The sequence below is a fragment of the Pomacea canaliculata genome, linkage group LG11 (genome assembly GCF_003073045.1).
Source record: "Pomacea canaliculata isolate SZHN2017 linkage group LG11, ASM307304v1, whole genome shotgun sequence".
In the NCBI taxonomy this organism is placed as follows: Eukaryota; Metazoa; Mollusca; class Gastropoda; order Architaenioglossa; family Ampullariidae; genus Pomacea; species Pomacea canaliculata.
This window is the reverse complement of record NC_037600.1, coordinates 11,415,458-11,425,949: the sequence shown is the minus strand read 5'-3', so window position 1 is coordinate 11,425,949 and position 10,492 is coordinate 11,415,458. Positions and strand designations below refer to the sequence as shown.

Genomic DNA, 10,492 nt, shown 5'->3' with positions numbered 1-10,492 from the left:
CATTACACAAGTAGGGGATGGTAGGCACGAGGATACTTAGATAAGATTGTTAGTAACGAATCGAACTAAACAGCTTTTTTTCTACAGCACTCTAGTCACGAAATCACTTACATTAATAAACACTCGGTCTGTACAAGTGATTGGAGATAGTGACGTGGCACACAGAAAGTATTATCTCCATTGGCAGTACATGTAGATATCAAATGACAAGCATTCTAGTTGTTGTCCCTGGGTTAAGAGCTCCCTTCATTATCACTATCTCTGTAATATTTATCACAGTCTACTGTATCACGGACAAAGGTGAAGCAAGCTTTCTAGGGGGTGGACCTGTTCAGTTTGTGTCTTTATTTTTATTTCAAACGGAGAACACTTTGAAACCTTCCTTTTGGAGTAAACTAAAGGTAATATATTTTACACTTGTTTTTGAAGTTTAAATCACAGCAATAAGTACTTAGGATTTCTCATATAAACATGATGGTTTGTCATAGGATCTGACAACTCTAACCATCTCCTGAGTCATTGAAGATTTGTGTAGTGTTACGCTCTCCTCCTTATTGTCAATGTATGTTGTAGTATTCGTGATTTTTAGTCGAAAAGTGAAAATTAGGCCTTGGGTACCGGGCACGTGGGCGAGAGTTAACCTCAAGTCTCACTACCCACGTCAACATAAGTTCCATGGGTACTATACGTACAATAGTCACACGTCGATCACGTGGGTCACGAGTCCAACTCCTGCTGTTCTTCCAACACAAAACGTGACGTGATGATGTAACGTATAGCAAGATTTTTTAACAAAATAAAATACAAATACAGACAATAAAAGACATTTCTAGGGAGAGTCTCAGGGCAATCCGTGCTAAGCGTACTTCCTCTATTCCAGTGCTGTTACCTCTCCATCTCTACCACTCACTCTTACAGGCTAATCATCTTAGCTCTGATGTTAAGGTTGTTCTTGCATTTGTGGGCTCATGATGGTGGTTTGGTGAAGATCAATAGTCCTGCTAACAATCATGGCAGCCCGATGACTTTCCCTCGAAATTGTTTCTCCGTCTGTCCATTGTCCTTCCCCGATCTGCCAACGTCGTCTCCCGGCGACAGAGTCAATCTTGTCGCAGTCCAGGGACACACACGTGGTGTCTCCAACGAGTGCAAAGCAACACACAGCCACTAAACAAACACCACCTTCATGCAAAGTTCTCCGGTTCTTTAGAGTGCACCTTTCTCCGCTTCTTTCTCTCTTGACTCAAGACTTCGTATCGAGGTACACGTGAAGTCGGCGCTAGACATCCTGAAGTCAATCCGTCTTCTGACCAGTTGCTTCATCCACTCATACATCGTGCCGAGATTTGTCCTGCTGGTTCTCTGTTCCTTATTTTTACTTTGCACATTCGAACGTCACATACACCGAGAGATGCCATTGGTCACTCATTCTTCAACCAATCAACTAGCCGACATCGACAAGGGAACGACCACTGATGCTCCGCCCTGCCGGCGATCGTTGATTCCCATTTGAGTTATAACTTGACACCTGAAAGAAAACAGAAAAGTCAACACAAAAAAAGAAATGTTAGAAATACAAAATAAGCATAAGATGCACGAAAATACGAATACCTTTTTAGACAGCCAGCCTCCAGTCCCCTACAGGCAGGGTCCCTCAACTTGCCGGGTATCTTTGGAAAGTGAAGCTCTGGTCGTAAATTTCCATTAGTCTTCCACTTTTCTTTCCACTATCTAAAAAACTACACCGATCATCCAAGAGGTGAGACTTGGCCATCCTCGCTATGCTGAGTTTTTAGTCTGTTGTCACACCTTTGAAACAGTTATTAAGCCCAAATTCACGAAAGCAATTGAAAAGTTTGATGCAGTCGGGCACTTTAAGTGTTGTATTTCTTACTTTAACTGATTTTCCTATTGTAAAATTACCAATAAATTTTAATTAAATAGAATTTTACCATACATAAAAATACAAATAGTGTATCTTATTTAAATACTTTGTATCATCAGTAACGAAGATTCTAAGATGGCTGAGCAACACGAAAGAGAATGTGCTGTGTGCACCAATGACTTCACCACACCAAAGATTCTACCCTGTGGTCATCTCCTGTGTCGACAATGTGTCATTTCCTGGATGGACTCCAAAGCTGATGCCGGGTGTCCGCTGTGTAGATGTCCTATAGTAGAGCAGTCAGATAGAAGTTCGTCCGACACTGTTGACGCCCTGCCGACAGACTTTGTGATGGAAGCGCTGGTGGAGAGCGCTCGTGTGCTGAGTAAAGATCACCTTTGTTGTGTGTGTGAGGACGTCAGGGCGGACTTCATCTGTATGCAGTGTCAGGACATGTTGTGTACAATGTGTACAAAGGCTCACAGAAAACTTTCTGCCACCCGCAGTCACGATGTGGAGAGTGTCAGCACTGTGACACCTGAACGTCTGGCTGCCAGCCGCCCTGCACTGTGTGCTGACCACGGCGACAAACAGGCGGAGTTCTTCTGCCGCGAGCACCGCCTCGCTGTCTGCTCAGCCTGTAAGGCTAACAAACACATAGTATGTCTAGAAACAAACTATCTTGACAATGAAATAAAGTCAGTTCAAAAGTCACTTACCGACCTAACAAAAAATCTGGCAGAAGCGGAGCAGAAGCTAGAGCAGGCTATAGGTCGGCTGACGTCACGTCTACAGGAAGTTGATGTTAGCGAACAAGAGGACATGGCGCAAGTAGACAAGACATGTGACCGTCTTCACAAGCTGGTGGAAGATGTTTGTAACAAGTTGAAGGACAAGTGTCGCAAGCAACATCTCAAAATCAGGAAGTCGCTATGTGACGTCAAGACAGGCCTTAGCTACCGTGTAGGGAAGGTGACGTCACACAAACACATTGTGACGCGAGCGGTGGCAGTGTCACCACGTCCTGCACTGATACACATGACACAGGCTCTGACAGACAGGGTAAACAGCCTTGACCTCAGCGCTGACCTGCAAGGAGACGTGTGGGTGACGCCCTTGTCAAGTGTAGAGTGCTGTCAAGATGTTGTGAGACGGATAGAAGACGAGCTTCTTATGTTGAAGATAGAGCCAGAGGTACAATTCTATCCTTTTTAATCATTGATAAATTTTTAGGGTTTTTTTGTAACATTTAAACAATATTTTTCTTTGCGAGTCATTTTCCATTTCTTGAGAAACCTCCCTTGTATCAGCAGCTAGTGACAAAGCTAAAATGGTGTTATATGTAGTATGTGGATATGTGTGTTTCAAAACAGAGAGAGGCAGAGCACGTTTGTCATATATCTGTGCCCGCTGAATTCTTGACACATCTGGGTGCATAAGTTTTAACAAGCAGGTCGTGAAATCTTAAAATACATTATGAAAACAGTCTGGTCATGTGACGTGTTAAGGAAATGTATTATTTTAGGAAGCATTGTAATAGATTCAAAGCATACTTTCTTCTTGTATTTTTGCGTGTGACGTCTAACACCGATACACACACCCAGTACATTTGAATGTAAATGGATACAACCGAACGCGCGCACACACACACTATCTAACTAGAAGCAAGTTCTATGACAAGGCTCTTGTAAAAAGGTTTAAGTGAACGAAAAGTATCTACACACTTCACTAATTGTTCATTACTTGTTTCTACATCTCTAAAAGTAAACAGAGGAAATTAAACTGTTATACACCTTTATCAAAATACTGTTGTGACTGTTATTTAGAGCTTGAAACAAAATGTAAGGACCCTAGCAAAACCCTGATCACAAAAGTTCATATCCCATTTCCTGACATAAATACTTAAAGACACACACACAGTCTGTTATAGTTTAGTTAAATTTATTTCAGAATGCATGTTTTATTCAGTCATCGCCTGTAAATTCTTCAAACGAATGTAAAGGTTAATGTGTGATATAATATGATTTAATGTATGGGAAGTGGATTCTTAGACACATAAGACATTACTAAGGGTATGATTGTAGATCTCAGCAGAAGAAATAATTATGAAATACAACTCATAACACTAATACCAGAACATTTTTAGTTAATAAATACGGTATACTATAGATCTGTTAATAATTTTCATGGATATTATTTACAGTTGGACCCACAGCCACCAGTCCTGGTAATCCACGACAACTGCGGAAAAAACATTCGTCTGACGAACGGTAACAGGACCGCGGAGACGATACAGCCGGATGACTCCATTGATGGGGTGGTTGTGTCACGTGACCCTATGTTAGAGAACGTCTTGTATGAAGTAAGATATTTGACTAAAACTATGATGATGACAAGGATGATGATTATAATCAGGATTAGTACTGTTAGTAATAAATGGGACTATAGAATAAAATTACTTTTATTTACTTTTCTTTCTTTTACAGGGTAAAGACGCAATCAAAAAAATCATTTTGAATTATTTTGTTTCCATTTTCTAAAAATCCTTAATACAAGTTGATGACAGCTTACTGAGGACGGATTAAGTAGTCTCAATACATTTTTTCTCTTTTCACACTTGTGGCTTTACTGAGAGATTGACATCCTTTAGTGCAAATAGTCATCTTAATAAGCTGTCACAGCTTGACATGTCATGACACTGGGATGTTGACACAGGTCAGAGTGGACTCAGTAACAGATGTGTACAACAATCTATCACTGGGTGTGACAAGAATTTCTCCTGCACACCTCCCTGTGACACAGTGGTGTACATACCTGCAACACTCCGTTATCATCAGGCCCGGTCGGGTCCTCCGCCAGGGAGAACGTGTAAGTCTTAATGTCTCTGAGTACAGATGATTTGTGGTTTGGTCTTGGTGTAAGAGATGAATCTGAGTATCAGTCACTTATTTTCACTTTTTTATTACACAAAGCATGCTTGAAGGTTTTGATGGATTTTCTTTTGTTTTCCAATGAGGAAGTAATTCCCGAGTTAGCTACTGTAAATATAAACCTACAGACATCTAAATATGTAGACTGAGGCCAATAAGAGAGACCTTAGACGGATGCGCATATGTTGACTTAGGTGAGATAGGGTAAGATATTTAGGCGATTTGATTTGTTGGACAGTAACTTTTATAAAATTGTGGATAAAACAATGGAAGTGTGTTCTAAGACTTATTTTGTAAAAATGGATTCTGAGGCCGGGGAATAACCCGTTTGGAGAAATTGAACGAAAGCTTTTACTGACCTAAATAAATCTGACCCTAGTGTGTAAACAAAATCTTTTTTTGTACATCAAGTCACGGAAAACCCTGCTCATACCTAACATTTTTCGAAAAATTTCGAACATTTTTTCTCGTACTCAGTTACCAAAAATTATTTGTCAAAAAGTGCGTGTTACAGTTAAAGACGGAGGTCAGGGTGGGGTGCTCACCCTCTGCCCAATATTTTATTAATAAGATAAAAATATCAGGTATTTATATGCAGATGAGGATACCGCTCAGAAACAAACTCATGAGACTTCAAGTCGGGAGTCGAGTCGGGGTACTGGTGACCTCATCCAACGACCTTCACCTCTACATCAACGGACAGGACCAGGGCGTTGTAGCAAAAAATATTACACAACCCTTGTTTGCTCTCTTTAGTATTGGCAGATCAGTTACTAAGGTAAGAGACAGGTTATCACAAACACCAGTCAGTCATACAGGCAGACACTGACAATGACAGAAGAAAACAAACAGATCAGTGGGTGTCTCAGTGCATAGTGGAATTTTTTTTAAAAACTTGGTTAGCTTCATTTGTTGTTGTAATAGCTATTTTCTTTTAAATTCATTTTCTTTTTCTAAGCATGATCCTTAATGTATATATGCTTACAACCAAACACTTTATCTTAATGATTAATTTTAATATAAAACGTCATGCAGGGTTGAAAACACAAAAAATAAATACATAAACACATGCATTCCTCTATATCTATTTATATATTCTACACTATCGCACAGTTTTCAACTAGGACCTCTTGGGTCACAGTCATTAAAGCTTGTTTTGTTTTTCAAAACCAGAAAATTCCAATGTCCAATAATGGATATGGATTCACTAATTTGTTTTCATAAACTATAAACTACTTTCACTCAAGATGTCCGCCATGCGGCCTTTCGAAAAGCAAAGGTAGTGTCCTTGTCTCTGGGTTACTAGGTTGTTAGACTAATCACAACACAGGAAGAAAATTATCCGTCAGTGGATCCTCTCCGTTAGTCTGGGAGTAGCGACAGTTATCCCCGCCTCCGAGTAAAATCTCAATATTCTTTGAAACAAATGAGCCTCGGTTGGCAGCTCCAGTAGTTCCACCTGTTACAACTATGAGGGAGGTAGAACCTTTGTAATATTTGTAACATTTCGGTGCGGTTCTTCTGTCAACTTTGGGACTTGTCCTGTATGTCGTTCCTTTCTTTAACCCCATTGGCTGGGCTAGGAACTACATTCTTCACGACTGTTTCCTTCACAAACTTCACACACTCTTTCTGCCCCACAGGCCTATTAGGGAATGCCTCAAATGAGTTTACAGTGAATACTAGTGTCCATACTAAACAATGGTTAGTTACCTGGTCTTGCAGTCACAACAACACACTACACAATCGTAACCAGTCGAGTTCCTAACACAAACACACTTTATATTTCACAGAGGAGTTTGGGATTGCCTGGGGAGACTATAACGGTCTCTTTAACGGTGATAACATGAAGGTGTCTAGAAAACTGCAGTTAATGAGCAATAAAGAGAAGACACTTGTCTTACCTAGTTCCTGGAGTTTATTTAGTTGACATTACGTTTGTTTGATAAGTAAAACACTAAGCTTTGTACCTGCTGCTCTGTTGTCTGTTTTACAGGTGACAGCCCTTCCTACATCTATGAGAACATAAAGAATATCAGAGAACAAGAAGACTGAGACAGTCAATCGAGAATATTTTTTGTGAATGACGTTGGCACCAACTTGAGCGTTGACATTAGAAATGAGAGCTTCAGTTAATTGTTTCGTCAACCTGTTTACTATGGAAAAACAAGAAGAGTACAAATTGTTTTTCAGTATGATTTTTTCCTGCTGAAATGCATTAACAAATAAGAACAATTTGAAGAGCTTTCCCCTTTCCCCCACACGTAAAAGGGAAAACAACTTCTTAGCATTAAAAGAAGTCTGACTGCATATTATTTAAGCACTACGAAAGAAGTATACACATAAGTGCTGCTGTAAATTTGTTAAATACCTTGAATCGAACATTGGCTTCTGGCTGTGTTCATTAAATTTAAAAAGACTGTTCATAAATTACTGTTCATCGACAATTAAAAGAAGTGTAAGCAAAGGTTTTTTTGGAACTGCTCCACTCGTCTTTTCCCGTTCCCCTCATTCGGGAAGAAAGGAATTAAAGGTAGTAGCAACTGACTGATGTACTCAAGAATAGAAGATGAAAGAAGTTGGACTCTTTCAGGCGTGAAGTCTCTTTAAGTTTTTATCCGTTTTTATTTGCTTCTGCTACCCAATAGGTAAAATTATTACTTAAGGTTTCTATGCCTCTGAGTGAAGAAAATGTTTTTATCAATTTAAAAAAAAAACTGTCAGGACTGTGTTGGTGAATGAAGCACTTTCATGAGACACTGTTTCGTAGCTCGCACCAAACACTTTTTGCTTTAGTTGGATTTTGACTCAATTTTGTGAAAAATAAGTAAATGTTTAGTAGGACATAACAGTAGTTGAGAAATGCACTGTACAGTGACCTGCAATTTTTCTGTGGAAAGCGGCTGAACTGTGTCTTGCGGTGGCGGTGGTACATTTGTGTTAGTATCTGTTTTCTTCTGATTCAAAAAAAGATAAGATAACCACTAAAATACGATCAAAGAAAATCAAAAAGAGGAAACAGGGTACTAGCTTCAACGATAGTATGCTGAGCACTTCCACTCAAAACACTACAGAGCCTCAAAGAACAAATCCAATGTAACTGCCTGTTAGTCCAGGAATGAACGTGTTAATAGCAAATGGACTTTTGTTAATTTTTTTAAAGCGCGGAGGCACTAAAATTCTGTCACAGGCACTTTAATGTGTACTGAGCTCTGTCAAGTGTAAGAGCAGTGAGATACATGTCTGATGTACTTATGTTATTGATATACTCAGGTGTGATTCTAACAAGAGAATGAAGCGACTTAAACTTTCAGTTATCTGACATATCGATGTTTAACTGATTTCTTGGTGATTTTGTGCAGTTCATAGTTTTTAAGATTGAACTCATTAAAGGTGTGTTTTCCTGTTTGTATGGTTTTGATATCTCGGTTGAAAATTATGGTTGATGTGTGAACCCTGTTCTTTGTCTTGGAAACACAGTCCCGATAATACACGGACTTGTGTAGGTGGACTGATGTCTGTCAGCGAGACCAACGCTAAGATTCTTGCGAAATTCTCTGCTGTTGTCTCGGCGAGTCATGTCTGAACCGGAAGCTTTGTATACACCAGCTCCGTTCTAGTAGTTAACTGAAAACAATCGTCTGCAAGCAGTACGGTAAATACAAGTTCGTGATAATACGTACGAAATGTTATGTCATTGCCTTCACGTGCATATGTGAACTGTAGTCTAACATCTTGAAATGGGAAAAGAAAACTGCTCAAATCTCTTGTGTGTGAGGATGTCATGGCTGATTTCATTTGCATGCAGTGCTTTGGCATGTTGTGTTCAGTGCGTACAAAGGCTGATAAAAAATTCTCACATGAATTGCTGTGGAGAGACTCAGCACTGTGACACCTGAACGTCTGGCTGCCAGCCACCCTGCACTGTGTGCTGACCACGGCGACAAACAGGCGGAGGCATTTTGCAGCGGTTAGCTTTTTTTTCTACTGCTATATATATACACACACAGAGAACAAAACCTAGTACAGTGATACCTCGGTTCTCGAACGCCTTGACTTTCGACCAAATCGGTATTCGACCAGGAAATTCGAGAAAATTTTGTCTTGGAATCCGAACAAATATTTGGAACTCGAACATCCGAACGTCCGAGATGAGCCGAGTTGAGTCGATTGGCGTTCATTCTGCCAGCGCGCCTTGCTTGCGTCATCAGTGTGAGTGCAGAGGAGAAAAAAACAGCAAACAATTGACAAATTCTTCGTAAAGAAATCAGACAAGCAAGCTGCAGAGCAAGAGATTCTGATTCTCCTCAGGCAAAAAGATACAGAGAACAGAAACACCCGAAGAGCAGTACCCTCTGTTTTTTATTGAAAGAGGATTCCCCTTCAAAACAATAACCCCTCTTCCTCGTCCCTCCACATTCATTCCCTCCTGACATAAGTTTGGTACAGGGTACAGTAAATGAACACAATTTACTGTACTGTACAGACATTTTATTTTTTTTGTTTTAATAAAATACACTTTATTTTCTTTTGTCTTGTTGAGACTCGTATGTTTTTTCTACATATTATATACAAATTAGGCAGTAAAATAGGATTTTCTGGGGCTTGAACGAATTAATCAGTTTCCATTATTCCTTTGGGTTTCATTGCTTCGGTTCTCGAACAATTTGGTTCTCGACCGTCCTTCCGGAACGAATTATGTTCGAGAACCGAGGTATCACTGTAGTTCTTGTTATGGATGCAAGTCATCATATCCCTATACACAGTATCACATAGATTGCCAGACTGCAAACCTTTAAATCTCATGGGTCCAAAGCATGAAACAAGCTATTTTTTTAAAATTCATCATGCCTGCAGCAGAAAGAAATAAGCGAAAATGTTATTTACATCCATATGTGCACTTTTTCATATATATATATTATATAAATTGTATATTATATAAATTGTCACCCCAAAGATCAGAACTTTGTCATTAACATGCTATGATCAGCAAAGGTAGAAGAATACATTAGGCAATACTAAGCAATATCTCAAAATTCCTGTCATAGCAAAAGAAGTAAGAGGTCCATATTCAAGCATGTATACTAAAACAATTCTGTAAAGGATCTCTTTGAAATAAACAACAAAATCCTATATCTCCTATCGATAAGTACAACTAATAGTATGACCCACTACAATATCACACTAGAGGACACCCGCATGCAATGCCACATGCGCTGGGTGCAGGGGTAGGGGATGAAGCAAACACTAGTTTCGATTAGAAAGTCGTTAAAAATGTGAGTAAGGAACGAGGAACAGGGTAGGGGACAAATAGTTCGGAGCTTAGCAAGAAATAAGGTGCCGTGTTGTCGAGGTGTTGCTACTATTTTGTACATTGCCGAGATAACCCACAGTGAGCACACCGCGCCACTCACAAGCCATCCACAGAACGATATCATCTAAGGTTCTCTAAACACTCTGTCACACTCACGACAGTCACGCGGTTCCTCGCACACATGTGTCGCAAGATTATTAATATGGTCATTCTAATTTAAACCATAATGAGATACTAAAACCGAGCTGATTCATGTTTCTAAGGTTCTACGCTAGTTTTCTTTAATTTGATCTTTTTTTTTTGGGGGGGGGGTGTTGTTTGTTTCTTCCTGTCGTTATTTCGTCTTTTCTTGTTTGTTCTTTT

At 39.6% G+C, this 10,492-nt stretch overlaps 1 protein-coding gene across 1 annotated transcript; it reads left to right on the top strand.

Moving 5' to 3' along the window:
* Nucleotides 1–300: 300 nt before the first annotated feature.
* On the top strand, nucleotides 301–8,174 carry LOC112576287 (E3 ubiquitin-protein ligase TRIM33-like). Its single transcript, XM_025258636.1, has 6 exons — nucleotides 301–401; nucleotides 2,005–3,079; nucleotides 4,089–4,247; nucleotides 4,601–4,753; nucleotides 5,414–5,593; nucleotides 6,812–8,174. The coding sequence occupies exons 2-6, from the start codon at nucleotides 2,021–2,023 to the stop codon at nucleotides 6,842–6,844; spliced, it is 1,584 nt and encodes a 527-aa protein (XP_025114421.1). The 5' UTR covers nucleotides 301–401; nucleotides 2,005–2,020; the 3' UTR covers nucleotides 6,845–8,174.
* Nucleotides 8,175–10,492: the final 2,318 nt, after the last annotated feature.

Bases quoted from the DNA above. Each gene is read 5' to 3' on its own strand.
- LOC112576287 (XM_025258636.1), top strand. From the start codon at position 2,021: ATGGCTGAGCAACACGAAAGAGAATGTGCTGTGTGCACCAATGACTTC. The intron at 3,080-4,088 runs GTACAATTCTAT...TATTATTTACAG, and splicing joins TGTTGAAGATAGAGCCAGAG to TTGGACCCACAGCCACCAGT. The intron at 4,754-5,413 runs GTAAGTCTTAAT...ATTTATATGCAG, and splicing joins TCCTCCGCCAGGGAGAACGT to ATGAGGATACCGCTCAGAAA.